Source organism: Diabrotica undecimpunctata, chromosome 6, assembly GCF_040954645.1.
Source record: "Diabrotica undecimpunctata isolate CICGRU chromosome 6, icDiaUnde3, whole genome shotgun sequence".
In the NCBI taxonomy this organism is placed as follows: Eukaryota; Metazoa; Arthropoda; class Insecta; order Coleoptera; family Chrysomelidae; genus Diabrotica; species Diabrotica undecimpunctata.
In genome coordinates, this window is record NC_092808.1 from 140,469,244 (window position 1) to 140,490,350 (window position 21,107).

At 31.5% G+C, this 21,107-nt stretch overlaps 1 protein-coding gene across 1 annotated transcript in view; it reads left to right on the forward strand.

The window, feature by feature from the left end:
- Window positions 1-1,132: 1,132 nt before the first annotated feature.
- Window positions 1,133-21,107, forward strand: part of LOC140444647 (alpha-2B adrenergic receptor-like) — a 110,380-nt gene continuing 90,405 nt past the window's right edge. Inside the window, exons 1-3 of the mRNA XM_072536409.1 lie at window positions 1,133-1,149; window positions 18,261-18,474; window positions 20,116-20,301. Coding sequence (XP_072392510.1) covers window positions 1,133-1,149; window positions 18,261-18,474; window positions 20,116-20,301 — 417 coding nt within the window. The remainder of the gene's footprint in view (window positions 1,150-18,260; window positions 18,475-20,115; window positions 20,302-21,107) is intronic.

Below are 21,107 nucleotides of genomic sequence, written 5' to 3' on the forward strand. Positions count from 1 at the left end.
TCCAAATGCAGATGGAGAGTTTCTACCTCCGTATGTAATAATGAAAGGTAGTCTGAAGTGGTCGGATTGGATTTTTGATGCACCTAATGGTACGAAGTTGAACACCTCAAAATCGGGCTGGATTGAAAATTCTGTATTTAATGACTGGTTTTGAGACACATCTTCTACCGTACGCCAACAAAAACGAAGGTAGAAAGATCTTGATAGGCGACAACATGTCAGCACATATTTCAATAAAGACATTAACACTTGCAAGGGAACATAATGTTTGTTTAATATTTTTTCCTCCAAACTCTACCTACTTACTGCAACTGCTGGATGTGGGGTATTTTGCCAGTCTTAAAACATATTGGCGCCAAATTTTAATCCGGTGGAGAGCAACCAAGGGAGGAAGAAAGACAGTAGCTATGCCAAAATCAGTATTTTGCCAACTTCGCAAAGCAACCCTACTCCTTGGAAAGGACACTGTAGCTCGTAATCTCAACAAGGGGTTTGAAGCTTCAGGAATTTATCCCACTGACAATAAAAAGGCATTGCTAAAACTTCCATTGTATGCTCGACCAATGGTTAAAATAAATGAAGATATTGGAAAAAAATTTAAATTGTATGTAGAAAACATTCGTGAAAATGATTTGCAAAACGTTACGAGGGCAAAAAAATTCTGTCTTCCAATAACTGCTGGCAAAAGTGTTTCAGTCGAAAAAATAAAACAGTATTATCAAAACAGGAGTTCAACTACTAGCAATACCAGAAAATCTACACCAAGAGGTGGACTGAACCCACAAGATGTAATAAAACCACAAGGTTTACCAAAAACACGATGTGGACCAAAAACACGAGATGGACCAAAAATACGAGGGGGTCATAGATCGCAAGGATTTATTACGACCAACAGAACTGTTGAAGAAGCAGAATACATACCTGCAGTTGAGGACAATGTGCAAGAAAATGACGTTGACGAGGTAAATCAAGAACAGATACTGAATTATGGAGATCTGCACGGCGTGCACGGTCAGCAAATTTTGGAAGAAACAAATATGACTGAAATTATAGTCGAGGACTCAATTGGCTACAATTTCGACATTGACAGTATGCCAGTAGATATTGTACTGACAGGATCAAATCGTCAGTAATGAAGATGAACACAGAGTAAGTAGAATGAAGGAAAATAAAGTTAAAAATTGCAGCGAAGTAAAGAAGGAACGCAAGACAAAACAAAACAAACTGGAAAATCAGCAGAAAAGGATTGCGCATTCCCCTCAATCATTTTTCTTGGGTAAAATTTAAAACAAGAAGGATCTGGCAGAAGCTATTAATTTTAAAAATCAAGAAATATCTTCTGGATTGTATTATTTTTGTACTTTCAATGTTTATATGCATTAATTAGGTATAAAATGTAAGAAGTGAATAATCGTTCTTAAAATACCTAGTATTTTGAGAACGATTTCCGAAGTGGAAAATGAAACTTCAATAAACGTGCTTTAACCTTTAATTGTGGCTTATTTCCATTTAAATGGTAATTAGTTTAACATGCCTCAAGAAAATAGCTTCAGAAAACATTTTATCAGTACCATCCACGTAGATTGCACACATGAAATAGCCCAGATTGACGAATAAGAAATCAAATAGATGCCATCCTAATAAGATGAAGGTAGAAACCCTCCACCATCAACTGTACAACATACTTGGGCGCAGATTGTGAAAGTGACCATCAACTCCTAGTAATAAACCTTCGACTTTGTTTTAGTCCTTAACCGTCTAGCGGTGATGTAAGAAATTTACACATTATTGGTGACCTGTGCATTGGAGCAGAACAAAAAGATCTCATATTAGACGATAACACTACGATAAAGCACTGCTGTGACTACAAATATCTAGGTATCACTATTTCACAAGATGGAACATTAGACAAAGCCATAAAAGAGAGAAATACGTCAGGGAGAAAAGCCATCTCAATGTTAAACACCATTTTATGGGACCAATCCATCAGCAAAGAAAATAAAAAGAGGATATATGAGACTATAGTAAAAAGTATCACTTTATACAGCTGTGAGGTATGGCCACTGAAAGAAAGAACACTGTCAACGCTGAAAGCGAAGGAAATGGATTTTTGGAGAAGAGCCGCAGGAAGATCTAGAAGAGAAAGGATTACCAACGAACGCGTTAGAGAAATAATGGGAATCAAACGAACAATTACAGATGACCTAACAACAAAACAACTTATCTGGTTCGGGCACATACAAAGAATGGACGAACAATGAATGCCAAAATAAATACTAAAGTGGCAACCAGAAGGAAAGAGAAAACGAGGTAGACCGAGAAAAAGTTGGAGCGAAGGAATAAATAAAGAACTAAGAGAGAGGGCCATAGAAGAAGATCTATGGAACAACCGGTCCAAGTGGCGATTGGAAGTCGGAAAACGGCGGAGAACGTTATAAACCGACAAGTAGTAGTGGTGACCTCGGTCTGTTTGACCAATAGAGATATATCGCTTGATATATTCTTATAAATACACATTTTTAAAATCATTAGACGTAATAAAGGGTAAGATGTAGTGGTTTACAAAAATGTTTAATTAAAAAACTCAAAAGGTAGTAGAACAAGTGATTGCTTTATCGTTAATAAAAATAAAGCATACATTTCTTAAGCAAATACAAAAAAAATGAGGTAAAATTACAAAAGTTCTGGTTTATTCTCCCCTTAAGGAATTGACTACAGATGTAATATGTTCGAGACAGAGGAATTTACTACAAATTTTGCGGCTATATTCTGTTTTTATATTTTGTTTAGAGGTACAAATTTTTGTTGTATTGTTTCTCTGATGGGACGTTGTATGTGTTGATCTGCTTGCTTCTTATCCTATTTTGCTTTTTAATAAACCTCTAAATAGTACTCTAAAAAAACTTATGTGATATGCTTTGTCTTCTTTTTGATTACATTTGTAAATTACAAATGCGTTAATTAATTCATTAGTTAATTTATTAGTAATGCATGGAAGATACCAGCAGAACGTTTTTCTTCAGTTTTGAGCATATGATGTATAGAAGTATAATTTAGGGAAAATTATACATGAAGTATAATTTTCTCTAAATGCAAACATATTTGATAGAATTAAGCTACCTTGATTCTTAGTAAACAACTGGGTAGGTAGCTGTTTCATATTTTTTCGCACCGTATCCAAGAATGTTACTTTATTCTTATTGATAACTGGTTGATCAGTATTGAACTATGTGAAAGAGTACTCAAAAGTACGTTTAGAAATGTGGCTATCGCTATCTCTTTTTTGTCCAACAACTGTGAGAGCAGTCTGTACTTATTAAGATAATCCTGCACTTTTATGTCAGGTATTGTTGTTTAAGATTAGACTTTTTACTAACAAATTTTGAAATTCTCAGCATATATTTCTTTGCATTCTTATTTTTGCATTTGCGTTTTTCTTGATGTATATGTAATTAAAATATCTTTTGAAAAAATTTAGTTTATTTATAAATTATCCTATACATAAAGTCTGTTCTCTTTTATAGAATAGCAAAAGGTCTTTTGTATAAAGTATTCTTTTTAAACTCCTTCAAAGAATACTTTGCTCAAGAAGTTCAAAACTAACTTATTTCATTTCAGATTAAATTTAACAGAAAAACTAATTCTCGGAAATTTAAATGTTTGTGAGAGATAAATATTTTCCAAGGTGTACTTGCGTGTCTTTGGCTGTCCGCAAGTTTAATAAAAAGGAGAGAAAATTAAAGACGACCGGAAGTGCTCAGGAACTTTTTTGATACTAACCTTGTAAACTTTTCCTGTTATTAAAGTTCTCTATACTTATTAAATCTTCGCCAAAGGCTGCGACGGTAGACAGTAATACAATTACATTTCTAAACTTCATTCTGCGTTAAGCAATTATGTCAGGAAGTTGCCTGATAAAAGACTACCCCAAGTAACTTGTAATGCTTTAAGAAAACTTTTTACCGACGGTTTTTTTCAATAATCTAAATTTTTTAAATTGAAAAGGTGGTGTGAATATTATTTTTAATTTAGTATTTAATCAAAACCGTAAGTTTAATTAAATAATTTTTTCTTACGATTAAATTTGTATTTTAGTAAAGAAAATACAAAAATTGATATGAGTATACCAACCATAGTTAATGCGTTTATGGAAAAACTTACAACAAATATTATTATATAAATACATTACAACAAATATACTAATATTATTAAATACACTCATCTTTCTCATTGCTATATATGCAGTAAGCCGTTAATGGGAACCAAAGAAATATAGATAACTTCATTATGTAGAGTAACTAAAAAATATGAATATCGTATACAAATACTCGCTTTATTTCCATTATAGAGCAACACAAGATGTCAACAAAAATAAATAAGTCGTAACCCAGATACTTCACACACATCCAAAAAAGAATAAAAAGGTGGAAAAAACTAATTGTTGAGAATAAAATTAATAGTAATGGAGTGCAAAGAAGGTCTTTCATACAGTCGGTAGATTAAGCCAGACAGGCTATCGGCCACCGAATGCATTATATCCAAAACTTCCCGGCTACCGATGTACGATGTTAAGGTTTGTCAGAGATGCAAAATGTGGAACGGGCCATTATATTATAAAGGCATAAACCTTTTTCTCATTGCCATACATTGCAAAAATCTAGTAGATCCATAGTATCAAGAAATTTATGAGAAAAGATTATAAATATTCTAAAGATTGGTCGACAGCATTCCTATAGATAATGGCATTAGACATAAAGCTTAATATTCGTCTGCCCTTAATAAGTATCGAAATAAAGTAGAACATGTAGGTGAAGTAACAATTGATGCCTTGGGGAAACAAATACGAAATCGAAGGAATACAAATGAATGTTGGAGCAAACATATAAGAGTAAATTAAGAGTAAATGTAGCAGAGACAGAAGACACCGGAAATACTACACAAAATGCTGTAAGGATGTCAAAAAACAGTGCTATAGTTAAAAATAAAACAATGTATAAACAAATAGACCAGAACATATATTTTAGAAGAGCAAACGAAGCATGGAAACAATAAAATCTCTAAGAATGGATAAAAATGAAAAAAAATATCACAACAACATTAAAAAAAAGCCAACACGCAAAGATTTATCTTGTCCACAACCAAATCCAACAACACACAAGAGAAATCAAAGAACTGCATCTATAAAACACCCTGTGAATGTAACAATTTATATGTCGGAGTAACCGAGAAATCACTAAGTGCCAGAATAAATGAGCATAAAAACTGTATCAAGAACAGAGACTTCGATAGATCTCAGATATGCAAATATGCCTGTTATATTATAAACTATTATACAAAACACATATGCAACACACAATATACAAAGAATAAATCTACGTAACACACACATTATACAAACAATAGAACACACAAAACAGTCAGAATTTGATATTCCAACATCACACTCTGGTCCAGTGAGTAAACAATCAGTTTTGAAAAACATAACTCATCACAGCAATTTGTTCGTTATACTTTTCGCACAATTTTTTAACTAATGTTTTTTGAAAATGATTTTTGGCGTAGGAATCGGAACTTTAAACGGTATTTATCAATGTAATTTTCAGCACAGTTCTTCTCTAAAAGAACTGCATTATATAATGCAATGATAGACTTTGGAATCCCACCTAAGTTAGTCAAGTTGACCCACCTAACAATGCAAAACGTAAGCTCATGCGTTAGAATTGAAGGAGAAAATTCTACGTTCTTTGACATTAATAATGGTCTAAGACAGGGAGACGCGTTGGCGTGTCTGCTTTTTAATATTGCCTTGGAAAAGGCAATCAGACAATTAAATATTAGAATGAATGGAACTATTTTTAATAGATCGACGCAAATTCTCGCATTCGCTGACGATATAGTTATAGTGGGCAGAAGTATGAGAGACATGGTGCAGTGTTTTACAAGGCTTGCGGACGCAGCAAGTGAATTAGGACTTGTGGTAAACGAGGAAAAAACCAAATATATGTTGGTTTCTAAAAACCCTCGAAATATCCAACAAAAGATTCAAATTAACAACCATACCTTTGAGCAAGTCAAAGAATTTACATATCTTGGATCGCTAGTAAACGCAACAAACACGACAAGCGACGAAATAAAAAGACGCATAGCAATAGCAAACAGAACTGTTCACGGCCTCCAGAGACATTTAAAAAATAAAAATATAAAACGTGCACTAAAGCTTAATATATACAGGACCTTAATAAGACCAGTTTTGATATATGGGGCTGAAACGTGGATCTTATCTCAAAATGATAAAAGACTTCTTGGTATTTTTGAGAGAAAAATTCTTAGAAAGATTTTTGGGGCCGTAAATGAAAATGGGCTATGGCGTCGAAGATACAACTTTGAACTGTATCAGTTATACACCGATCCAGATATTGTGAAATTCGTTAAAGTGCAGAGACTTAGATGGGCTGGACACATTGCTCGGATGTCAGATCACGAATACACGAAGAGATTAACATTTTCAAAACCAGAGGGCACAAGAAGCAGAGGACGACCACGAATGAGATGGATTGATGATGTGCAAGAAGACCTACAGATTCTAGGGGTTAGAAGATGGAGGGAAGTTGCCAGGAATCGACAGGAGTGGCGACTTCTTTGTGAGCAGGCCAAGATCCACAACGGATTGTCGAGCCACTTATGATGATGAATTTTCAGCACAATAAATTGTGGCTTAACCCCATACAACCATAATATTTAACTTTCCATGTCACATAAGACATGCCACAAGAAAAGAGGTTAAGAATATTTTTAACATAATCTATTGACCAAATTTTTTCTATAACTGATTAAATTGTTTCACTATTTTGCTGTAAGTATATCAATTATGTTATAAACAGTAGCTAAAACATTAAAATTTCAAACATTCAATATACATACCAGTAATAGAACAATTTCAATTTCATTTTCAATTATTTTGCTTGCAAATGCAAGCAAAATTAAATTTGTGTTAGATTGTTTCATTGCCAGTAATTGTTGATTCTAATTGAATTGTGGTTTAAACTGAGGGAAGCGAACATGTGATGGTCTATAGATATCGATAAATATTTTATGTTGCTTTAATTAATTGATAATTGGTGGAATTGCAATTAAATTTTTGTGTAACTATGCAATATAAAGATTTTTGTTCTGAATAAACATGTAAAATAAATTGCTGCAAATAAGGTAATGTTTTCATTGTAGTTCCATAACGGTTGTAATGAATTATTTTAGCACTTGAAAATATAGAGCCGTCAAAAAACTGCATACCTAGTTAATGAATGGGTATGTAATTATGTAAAAATAAAAAATGCCCATTAGGGAGTCACCATCAATTTTTCCCAAATTAAGAAACAGTTATTACTCGACAATAAAGTTTCGTTATACACGTATTTCTAGCAAGTTTTATACGATAAATATATATATATATATATATATATATATATATATATATATATATATATATATATATATATAAGAAGTAAACGTTAAATAGTGGGTTTGCAGCAATAAAAAATGAAACGTGTACTCTTTTAAATTTTTATTCCAAGCTTTTGGACATTGGTTATGTCCTTCATCAGGGGAGCTACAAATGTGATGAATAAATTGTTGGCGTTGGTATAATTAATTAAAAAATTCACTACTTACAAACTTAATGAGGTTGTATCAACGAAGATGTATTAGAATGTTGATAAAATTTATCATAGTCTCTCATCTTTTTTAATATATAAAACCTATTTTTATGTTTAAAAATTTTAAAAATTACTGTACATCCAAAAACACTTAATTATTCTAAATTAATACATGTCATTATTCTGAAAAAATTCTTTTAAATGTCAATTGATAAATTATTTTTTGTGTTATTATTGCATTTATCTAGTAGTAACAAATAGGAGAACATTTCATTTAGATGACCAATATCTGTTCTATGATTCATTGCATTATTATTTTGGCAAATGTAGGCCATTTCAAGAAAAAGTCTTTTGGTGATGTTACTTTCCTGTTCTACTACTTTGATGTTATTATAATCTATCTGATGTCCATTTTTAAATACATGTTCACCCAATGCACTTTTTTCAGGATGCAGTCTATTATCTGACTTGTGGGATGTAATGCGGTCTTTAAGGCATCTTGATGTTTGACCATAGTATACTTGTTCACATGATCCGCACGGTATACAGTAAACAACATCCGTTAAAGACAAGAGTGCGGATTGGTCTTTAAGTTTAGAAAAAACTTTGTTAACTGTTAGTACCGTTTTATGTGCAATTTTGATATTATTAATTGATGAAAAAATTCTACTTAGTTTCTGTCCAATGTCCTTAATGTATGGAAGAGATACATATCTAATTGTAGTTTGTTTTGGTAAAGGATCTACAGGTCCAATTCTATCTTGTGATACAGACAGATTTTCTTCGTTTCTTAAATGACTAGTTAAATTTTGTGAAGTGTTAAACAAATTTTCTTTAGTAGTATACTTGGGTATGAGTTTTCAATGAATTGGTTATAAAGGATTTTTAGATTTTTTGTATGAAAAGCGGTATCGCTGATTTTAAGGACACGATTTTTCATTTCTTTAACTAAATTAAGTTTCATTGAATATTTATGGTATGACCAATAATTGAGATATCTGCCTGAACTGAGAGGTTTTCTATTCCAATCAACCAGTAAATGGGTACCTTTTCGTATTAACTTGGTATCTAAAAAAGGTACTGAACCTGTAGTATCTTCACATTCTAATGTGAATTGAATGTAGGGGTTGTAACTATTGAAATACCAAAGTATATCATTTATCCCTGTGCTTGGTAATGCTAATATTATGTCATCAACATATTTTTTTATAAAATGTAATTTATAAGGTAGGACAAGGATGATGGTGTCTAATGTGGTCCATTACATAACAGGAAATTATTGGTGATATAGGGTTCCCCATAGGTGTACCAAAAGTTTGTTTGTAAAATTTGTTGTTAAATGAAAAATAATTGTTTTTGAAAAGAAAAGTTAACAGTTTGAAAAATGTGTCCTTATCAATGTTACAATGTTGAGCAATAATCTCCCATTTATTACTAATGGCAAGTGTAAATATATCTAGATAAACATTGCTAAATAAGGATACTACATCTATGCTTGCAATCACGTAGCCTTCTGGCTATTGTATGTTATTAAATAATTGATTAACTTGAAATGAGTCTTTAATATAGTATTCATTATCACAATTATATGCATTCGTTAAAATATCTGTTAAGTAGTTAGCAATGTTTTCTGTAGGTGTGCCAATAGAGGCTAAAATGGGTCTAACAGACAATGGGGTTTTATGTACCTTTGGTAGACAATAAAACTTTCCAGATATACCTTTATAGTTAGATAATTTCTTTTTTGTGGCCTCATCTATTTTTTGATTGTCAAACAACGATTTTACTACTTTATTACATTTTTGTTTAATTGATAATGATTATTTAATGTGGTATATGATGTATCATTTTCTATTATAGCAACCGAAAGATCTAAATACTTTTGTTTTTCCAAAATAACAGTGATGTTTTCTTTATCTGATCTTGTGACTATCAAATTGGGATTTTGTTTTAAGAATTTTTTAGTTCTTATTAATAAAAGCTTAAATATTGAGTTATTAAGTTTGGAATTGTTAACTAAATTCGTTAAAATATTTACTGATCTTGCTGTAAGGATAGTTTTAGTGTCTTTATCAGATACATTTACAAGAATGTTATCAATGTCTGCTAAAATTCTTTTTATAGAGATATCTTTACCAATTTGTGGTTGAATACTCAACTTAGGACCTAGAGACAGAAATTTCACAATATCATCTGGTATATTAACATCAGAAAGATTTTTAATCCATCTAGGATTAGTTTTAAGTTTAGAATCTAGTTCTTTATTTAATAATTTATTAAATTTTTTAAGATTTTTTTCTTTCGTCTCATGAAAAGTTCTGTTATAGGTCCTAAGTTGAGAACTATAAAAATTATCAAAAATGTCACTATTTGTTAAGTTTGAAATTTCCAATTTTAATGAACTGTTTAATGACTCTAACTTTTTTATTAATTTGTGATTATTACAAATTTCTGAATTTAAAAGTTTGTTTCCTAACCTGAATTGCTTTTCATGTGTATTATGGATGTCTTGTCCATAAAAGAAGTTTTGAATTGGCTTTATGACTTGTTGGATATATGGTGGTAACAATCCTGTTTTTCTACATTTTAAAAGAAAACATCTGTGGTTATATTCTTTGGCGAGTTTGATGTGATTTCGTGACCATGATTTCATTTTCTCACCAGCTAAAGTTCCAAAAGTAGATCGAATCTCTTGGTAAAAACCCATACCTGTAGTTGACAATGAATACTTCTGGTTCATTATATATATATATATATATATATATATATATATATATATATATATATATATATATATATTAATGTGATATTAAAAGTCAGAGGTGCGCCAAGAAATTAATTAGCTAATTAATTAATTAATTAAACTTATTTAAATGATGCAATTATGATTTTATCACACTATTTAATTCTCTTATCTCAGGGTTATATTCGTGCTTCAATATCTATGCTTTACATATGATAGGTAAAGTCTAAGATATATCGGAATAATAGTCATATATGATACAAAATTATATATTGAAATAAAATCCACACTCAAATATCTTAAACAAAAATATCTCATATAATGATTATCAAAAAAATTTTGTTCTACGTACGTGAACCTTCAAAATTTAATGTTATACACTATATAAATTAAAATTTCAAATCAAAATTGTTGTTCTATATCTCCTGATAAATATTTCTATCTTTCCTGAAGCAATAAAAAAAAAACTTTGTTGATAAAGAAAAACTGCCGAATGGTGAAAAAAAAATATCTCTCCGATGATGCGTTGTCCAAATCCTTGTTCCTGGTAGCCTACACTATCTATTGTTAGCAGTTCTCTAGGTAATCAGCAATCTTACAACAAATTATTGCGAGCCTCTCGTCTTCAATGACCTCCTTCAGATGCACGTATCGTTAAAAAAATGCTAGCCCCTTCTCCTCTTGATAAACTGAATCTCTCGTTCCGGCCTGAACAGTGACTCTTGGAATATATAAGTAGAAAAGTATGACTTACAATATTTTACTGGATCAGCTTCCGTCAGGATACACTTAGTCCACGAAAACTCACAAACATTCACTTCTAATGCTTACTATCATTTGGTAACCGCCAAAGAACAACGACTGTTCGCCTTGCACCCTTTGAAAACAACTGATGATCTTTTTTCCCTCTAAAATCTAGCTAAACTCTCATTCCTCCATCTCTCCCACTTTTTTTCACTCTTTGCCAATCAAAGTTCGTCATATTTATCCCCATTTAGATAACAAACAACAACCTTAACTACAATTATAACTTTCCTAAAAACTATTAACATGCTAATCGTTTCTACAAATTCCTAAAAACTAACGGAGAATTATACATTTTAAATATTTCGATTCTATTGTCTTATTCACTGTACAAGTCCATTTGGAAAACCCGGTCGTATTGTTCACTTCACTTAAACTTCCTCACGACACTCGAATATATTTTACAAAGAAAATAATTTATGCATATCTCAAATTTTGTTTACTACAGGTAATCCAAAGATAATGGACTTTCATTTCTTTGAAATATCGTTTCTAGTTTATCAGTTGAAATATTTTGAATTATTGTATTTTATAATTTGAAATATATTACGAGCAAACCAATATTATTTTTAATTTTACGTAGCATAACAATATATATATATATATATATATATATATATATATATATATATATAATATTTGCATATTCTGTGACAAAAATCTGAATATTGCGCTGAGACTGAGGTTTGTTGAATGTTACGTCTGGTCGCAACTATTGTACGGGGTAGAAACATGGACACTAAAAGCGCAAATAGTGAAAAAGATTGAAGCCTTTGAACTTTGGATATACCGGAGAATGTTGAGAATCCCATGGACTGCCAGGGTCACCAATGAGGAAGTGCTGAGAAGAATGGGTCGAGACAAAAAATTGTTGAGAACGATAAAAGTACGCAAGACTGCATACCTTGGACACATACTAAGAAATAATAAATATAGTCTTCTGCAGGTCATCATGCAGGGTAGAGTCGATGGCAAAAAGGGAATAGGTAGAAAGAGGAAGTCATGGCTGCGAAATATTCGAGACTGGACAAACATGACTGTAGACGAATTATTCCACGTTGCAAAAGATAGAGAAGCCTTTAAAAATGTGGTCGCCAACCTCCGTTAATGGGGACGGCATAGGAAGAAGAAGATATATATATTGTTATGATTCACAATTAAATTTGTGAAATCCAGAGAAGAAAATTTTGACAAAGATTGTCTTTCTAGATGTAAGCAAGTCATCAGTGCATATTAAAAGATTATTTCTGCTGAAAGTGGTTTGTGTATTCAAAGAACAAATCATACTAGATTGCTATCAAAATATAAATTAAGACATGAGTTAGAAAGTTAATTAAAGTAGTTAAACAAAGTAAGGTTAATAATGGTTTGAAAGGTCCAAACGACTAGCTATCTGTTTGTTTTCGAGAGCTGGCAAGAGAGAAAATTTTAATTTTTGAAAAGCGGTTTTGTTGTTTGCTAAAGGAAAAAAACTAAAATATATAATTAAGATATTTCAGAGAAAGGAAAGAAATGGAATTTTGTGTTGTTTAAATATGCTAGACTGTGATTGGTTAAAAAAGAAAAATTGGAAAGATAATTTGTTGTTATAGGCTTATTTTAAAGTAGAGAAAATATCATCTTTTCCTGTACCGTAAAAAGAATAACCTAAAAGTCGAGTGTGTTTATATAGTATTAAGTTTGGGTTGAGAAAAAAATCTTATTTGTCGAAAGTGTTTATTTAAAAAAAAAAGTGGTTGCAGTTTTGGCTTCTTTTATGTTTATATTTGCATTGAGAAAACGCAGTATCCATAGGATAGAGAAGTTTATTTCGGTACGAAAGATCTATGAGCTACAAGAGATCTAGGTTTTGGGAGCAGATCTAAGGCAGGCGCTTAGCGTACGAGTTCTAGACGAGAATCCAGGGGTTAATAATTTTAAACAATCTTGTTTAATTTTGAAACGGAGTCTTTAATAAAATTTTGTAAAGTTTGTTTCGTTGTTGATAAGCTCAAACAGTTAGTCCTCTTCTTCTTCTTCTAATGGCGCTACAACCCTTTGTGAGTCTTGGCCTGCTTAACAATGTTCTTCCATTCTACCCTGTCGGACACTTTTCTTCGCCACTGCCTGATGTTCATGGTTTTAAGATCCCTCTCTACGTCGTACTTTTACAGCTCGATTATCTGGTATTCTTTCTAGGTGACCAAGCCAGTTTAGTCTTTGTGACTTTACAAATCTGACAATATCTGCGCTCTGCATTAGTTCATCCAGCTCGTGGTTCATTTTAATTCTCCACGAACCATCGCTGCATTGGGTTGGTCAAAATATGTTCCTTAGTATTTTGCGCTCAAATATTCTCAGTTGATTTTCATCAGTGATTGAGAGGGTCCACGTTTCACATCCATATGTGACCACTGGTCTAATTACTGTTATGTAGATTCTCAGCTTAGACTCACGATTCAGTAACTTACTTTTCATTAAGTCTTCGTATGCATAAAGGCACTTATTACCGCTAAGAATCGGTGCTTGTATTTCTTGACTGATGTTGTTGTTGTCATTTATTATTGAGCCTAGGTAGTGGGAAAAGGGAAAAGTGGAGGCATATTTGTAGGTATGGTTGTCTACCTTCAGATTCTCATGTTCATTCGATTTTGTGCACTCCATATATTTTGTTTTGCTTTTATTTATATATAGACCAAACGTAGCAGCTTCTCGTTTCAGTTCTATAACTTTTTCGCTTAATACCCTTTTGTTGCGGCTTATTATGGCAACATCATCCGCATTATGAGCATTTTTGCATTGATCTTGTATTAATACAGCCATTTATATTTAGTTTTCTAACAACAGCTTCTAAAGTTAGATTAAAAAGTGTTGTTGTAGGCATGCAAAAATAAGGCATCACCTTATCTAACTCCATTTTCAATATCAAAGGCCTGCGTCACATCTCCATCTATTCTCACCATAGCTTTGGAACCCTCCAGAGTCATTCGTAAAAGTTTAACCAACTTATTGGGTATCCCTAACATAGATAGTTGCTTTAACATCTTCTGTCGATCTACTCCATCAAACGCCTGCTTGAAATCGATATACAAGTTGTAAATAGGTATGTTATATTCAACACATTTTTCATGTATACCTCTTAACATATGTATTTGGTCTATAGTTGTCCTCTTTGGTCTGAAGCCACATTGGTATTCACCAATAATCTTATCCGAAAACGATTCCAGGCGGCTGTATATAATTCCTGATAATATCTTGTAGACTACATTTAAAACTGTTATGCCCCTATAATTTTTGCAGAGTCGTTTGTCTCCCCCTTTGTACATAGGAAGTATGATTCCTACTTTACAATCTTCTGGGATGACTTCTAGTGGCCATATGCAGTTGATTAGTTTATGGATACGCCTCCAAAGCGCATGTCCACCATTATTTATCAGTTCTGCAGTTATTCCATCTGTGCCAGGTGCTTTGCTATTTTTTTTATGTTTTATGACGTTTATCGTTTCTTCCAATGTTGGTTGCTCAACTAGTTGTTCTGCTGTGTGGTGAATTATTTATTTATCTTCGTTTTGTTCTTTTCCTGGGTTTAACAACTCTTTAAAATGCTCCTTCCACCTTTTCATTATTTCCTCTGTCTCGCTATAATTGCCCCATTTTTGTCCTTGCAAACTGTTGATTATAATCTTCTCTCTTCTGTTATTATAATCTGTAATTTGTTGTATTTTTCTATTCAACATTTCTCTCTTTTTCCTTCTACATACATTTTTTCCTTCTTCAAACAGTTAGTATAGAAGACTAATTGAGAGGGATTAAATTTGTCAGAGTAGGTGATAACCATATCGATATTTAGTATTATTTTTTTGTATATGTAATGGAATTTTTGTAAGGTATTAGATCAATATATTTTAATAACATTTATTTAACATTTCTTTTACTTTCTTGTACTCCTGTTGTATATTTTAACACTATTAGAAGGTGAAGGGATTTCAGAACCTAGACAAAACGCTGAGAAAAAATTTAAACAATAGAAATAAATTTTTTTATTTATAATTAAAGTTTTTGCAATATATTGGTAAAATATTAATTGAATTAATTAGTGTTTTGTTTTTATCAAATTATTGAACTTATATGAAAACTCTATATTACGTAAAAGTTGAAGTTACTGTATATTAGATATTTGTAACTTGTATTTAAATTTTTGAGAAAGTTTTCAAGAAATGTGTGATAAAACCGACGGTTCATATTGCTCGCCAAGACGAGGCACCATTTTAGTCACGTTTTATGGACGTGATCTTCATTGTGCATCGTTTTATCTGGTCCGCCAGGAAAACATAACCAGTAATCTTCTTCACAAGCTGCAGTGTGTGATTTTTTAGATTGTAGTAGTAAAGTTTTATATTATAAATAGAAAGGACGATAAAATGGAATTGAAATATATATAAAAGAACTTATACCATTGTTGTGTAAGATTAGCTTCATGAATATCATTTCTTAAAATACAAACATTTTTAAATATAACAAATTTTGTCTTTTTTTGTTAGTTGATAAAAAAATTTTCTAGTCATTTATGTTATGTGACTTATTCATATTGACATACAGACATTGGTTCATACAAGATTGTTTTGGGTGGCATGTATCATTCACCTTCTAGTTCTGATGCAGTATTTTTAGATAACTTAGAGCATATTTTTGATGAACTATATAAAAGTAACGTCAATTGTATTTTACTTGGTCATTTTAATTTGGATTTTTCAAGTACTAGCTTTTACACCCAAAAAATTAAAGCAATGTTTTAACAATGTGGCATTAGGCAGTTAGTAATGGAAATTACTAGAAATATAAACTTTAGTGAAACCTTAATTGATTATGTTCTTGTTAATAATGATCTGTTTAGTTCTTTTGTTCATTCAACTCCTAAGCTGAGTGATCATTCAATAATATCGGTCGGTTTTAGTAATAGTTTTCAAAATTTTAATATCTCTAGTAAACGTTACAGGTGTCTTAACGAGGAAAAAATATATCAAATCCAAATGAATTTACTTTCTTGTGATTGGGATTTAAATTGTACTGATGTCAATTGTATTTATATATTATATAATATAATTATATATTCAAAATGCGCGAATGTGTGTCAACAATTCCTTTGCACAAATTAGAATAGGAGGCAAAACTTCAAAGGCTTTCGGCATAAGCACCGGACTCAGACAGGGAGACCCGCTGTCCCCATTACTATTTAACCTAGCATTGGAATATGCAATGCGAAAAATCTATACCAGAGTCAAACCAGACACAACTGCCAGAGGAGCAAAGATTATTCTCGCATTTGCAGATGATGTAGATGCAGTAGCACAGACAACACTGAAAGTTAAGGATATAGTATCGAACTTTGAAGAAGCAACACTAAGCGTAGGCCTGAAAATAAACGAAGAAAAAACTAAATACATGGTCGTATCAAAAAAGGAACGACAGCGAATAAGACAAAACATTACCATAAACGATCATAATTTTGAGGTGGTCAAAGAATTCAAATACCTAGGAGCAACAATTACCAGTGAAAACACAGGACAACGGGAGGTTGAAATACGAATACTGGCGGAGAATAAATCATTATTTGCCATTCAACATCTAATGAGGTCAAAGCTTCTCTTAAGGCGTGCCAAAATCCAAATGTACAAAACCATAATACGACCAGCAGTGACATATGGAAGTGAAACATGGACATTGAGAAAGAAAGAAATCAATAAGCTATTAGAATGGGAACGCAAAATCCTGCGAATTATATATGGTCCTTGCAGGGACAGCGTGACAAATGAATGGAGGAGCAGATACAACAATGAAATAGAGACTCTCTTCGGGAAAGGAAACATCGTAAGATACATAAAAGCCAATAGATTAAGATGGGCAGGCCACTTGGTACGAAGTGATGACGACAGACTGATTAGCAATGTGTTTTGGAAAAGACCAGATGGTAGAAGATCGACAGGAAAACCTAGAAAAAGGTGGAAAGACGCAGTCAGGGAAGACCTGGAGAAGATGGAAGTAAGGCCATGGGAAATAATAGCACAGGATCGGAATCAATGGAAGGCAATAGTAAACGCGGCAAAAACTCATGAAGAGTTGTAAAAGCCAATGATGATGATAATGATGTCAATACTATTTACAATGAAATTTTATCAAACAGTCAGTCGGTCATAAATAAAATAGCACCTATTCAAACATGTCAGATCAAAAGTAACATACCATAGTTTGATAATGAAGTTAATAGTAAAATTAAAATTAGGGACAAATTATACAAAAATTTTAAAACTGCTAACATAAGTGATAGAAATGCCAAATGGGAGGATTTTAAAAGAGCAAGAAATGTGGTAGTTAATATGTTAAAAGCAAAAAAGAACAATATTATTTTGATTAAATTGATAGGTATAAAAATAACTCTGGACTTATGTAATAAATGCTAAAAACACTAATTAACAATAATTGTCAAAAATTCCCTTATCGCATTGAATTTAAGGTTCAGAATCAGTTATGAATTCTGAGTGACAAAGTTGAAATGGTGCATCAGTTTGGTATTTTGAGTATTTTGTCTCTAGTATTCAGCAAATTGTTGAAACCATCGACTCTGAAGAATTATGGAGTTATCATAATCAGAATTTGTATCATAGCATACATGAATTTTGGTTACTGTCACTGAGTGACTTGGCAGTCATGGTTAACTCGTTAGATAATAGGAATTACATTAATAAAATACTAAACTCCAAAATATTAAAAGAGTTTTTTGTCACTTGTGGTCACATTATCTTAAATTTTATAAATACTTCTCTTAGATCATCAAAAATTCCAGATTTGTTCAAAATCGTTACAGTTGTTCCAATACCAAATTTTGCGAATTAATAATACTATTAAGGTGGATGAATTTAGACCTATAAATATACTTCCGCCCATTCAGAAATTATTAGAATTGGTAGTATATGATCAAGTCATGGATCACATGGATAAAAATGAAATCTTATGAATACTTAGTCAGGTTTTCGTAAAAATTATTCATGCGAAACTGCACTACAACTGTCACTTTGTAAATTTAGGTCTGAGTTGGACAATGATAATTATTTAGTAGTAGTTTTCCTTGATTTAAAAAGGGCTTTTGAAACTATTGATCGTAATATACTTCTCACTAAATCAGAAGGCTATAGTATTGGAGGAAATGTTCTTGAATGGTTTAAAGATTACTTATTGGATAGAAAGCAACAAGTGAGGATTGATGATATTACTTCTTCTGCAATTAGTGTCAATATTGGGGTACCTCAAGGTAGTGTCTTAGGACCCCTTTTGTTCATACTGTATTTAAGCGATATAAACTTATTTGTTAAATGTGATTTCTTTAATTTGTATGCAGATGACACCCTACTTGCATGTTTTGATTCAAACTTGGAAAATGCTGTATCTAAAATGAACTCAGCATTGCAGACTGTTAATAAATATTTAAAGATCAACAAACTAACGTTAATTATGTTAAAGACGAAGGCTATGATGATAACAACTTTATACAAATACTCAAATATTGATATAAATATCATTAATCTTCAAATTGACAATGACAAAATAGAAATTATCACAACAATTAAGTACCTTGGTTTTCAATTGGATAATTTATTGTCTTTTAATGACCATTTTAATTACTTATTAAAAAATATTTCTAAAAAATTATACTTTTTTTCACAAATATCTAAAAATTTGTCAACTTCAACTAAAATTACAGTTTTTCAATTTAAATCAATTTAAATCAATCGGCCCAGTTGCAAAAATTACAAAATCGTGGAATGATAATCATTCTTAATGGAAGTAGATATACACCTATAGCAACAATGCTTAGCATGCTGCAGTGGGATTAATTCAACAAAGGGTCTTTTACCTTACAATGGTGTTCATTTATAAAATTCTAAATAATTTGACCTCTGCTTACTGTTGTGAGTTTATCACACGGAATTGTGATATTCACAATTACCCTACTCGTGGTAAGTGCAATTTACACATTGTGAAAACAAAAAGGACAGCTTCAAGAAACTTTTTGATGTTTAAGGGTTTTGATTATTTTAATAAGCTTCCTCAAACAGTTAAAAGTTGTTCATCTATACAAATGTTTAAAAGCAAATTAATGGACCATATTAAAAGCACCGATAGTTAGGTAGTTGTTTTATAGTTATATTTTATGTTAATTATTGTTTTATATTTTTTAATAAGTGTAGGTACTATATTTTAAATGTAATTGTTATTTTTATCTTATGTATTAATGTTATAAATTGATTAATTTTGTATGTATTAGGGCGTTCCCTATTTTTGAATACATAAACTTCTTCTTCTTCTTCTCTTCTTCTTCTTGACAATTTAGACATACATTATACATTTTACAGTAGATGATTTTAAAACAATATTGCCAATATTGTTGCGTTGCGTTTCTGGGACAACTTTATTGTAAAATAGTTTATCTGATTACATAAAAACTACTTTAACTTAATAATATTCATCAGAAAAATCGTAGCATGTGATCCTTTTATAAAATGATGACAGAAAAATTCTCCTATTAGCAATTCATGGTAAATCATAAGGAAAAACCAGCAATTGCATTAAGCTGCCACAAGAAAAGAGCTTCAAAACAGTATTACGACATAAATGTTTCGTTTCCTATAAATAAACAATTTCATAACCTTAAACTAAGATTTTTTAAATGTCTCTGTAGTTTTAATATAAAAAAAGTTTGTTTCATAAGCTTACTGTTTAAATAAAATAATATTTTTTATTTTGAAAATACTACGCCACTTGATTTTAGTCTAGCTGTACATTTTAAAGAATTCTAATAAAAGATAACATATTTCTAATTTATTTTTTTTTCCAGCTAATACTGATGGAGAAATTCAATTAACGTGATTGTTTCTATTTCAGCTTAGCGAAGAACCGGGATACGTGGTGTACTCCGCGTTGGGCTCTTTCTACATTCCCTCTTGCATCATGGTATTTGTGTACATACGAATTTACTACGCAGCAAAAGCTCGAGCCCGCAGGGGGATCCGTAAGCCACCCCGAAAACAACCTCAGGATGCCGTCACCAGCTTTTCTAACAGCCCAGGGGTAAGTACACGACAACGATTTTATCTACTTGCTGCTTCGTACCCCCTCGGGCGGTACTTATTTAACCTGCCGATTTAACACAAGAAGGCAGTTTATCATAACGATAATCTTATTGGAAACGTTAAAAGCACTTATAAATATACTGAAAGATTTTTATACGAGTGAATAAATTTTGTTAATTTTTTGTTTTTTTTTTGGTAAATACTTGCATATTCTGTTAAAAATGTAAAAATAAAACATGTATATTTACATATATGTGTGTATGTAAATACACTTTTAATGTACTAAATAAATTTATTTTGTAGAGTTCATAACCGTTAAAAACCAATTCGATAATCTTATACCTTATACAGGGTGGTCCTTAATTCATTGTACATAAAAATTTAGATTCCATACTTTAAAATATTACTATTTAAGCCAACTTGCTTTAATAAAATGTTGATACTTAGAAAGATACTAGTTTTTTTTTCTGAAAATGGCTTTGGCAGCACCAATTAGCCAGACTTGTAAGATACTAGTTGTCAAAGTTGAAATTTAAAATTTTATTTTTCTCTATAACTTACATGTTTGTAGACATTTATGTCTAAAAATTTGTAACTGCCGCTTTTAAGTAATAAACTTTGATGCAGCTGATAGAACACGCCATATATGTCATATTCTTCTTCCTCTTGTTGGCAATCTTCGCAATGGCAATCTTTATCTTATCTGCACCAGCGCGGAAAAGCTGCACAGATGTTATATTAAACCAGATTCTGAGGTTCTTTAACCAAGATGTTCTTCTTCTTCCTAGACCTCGTTTTCCAAAT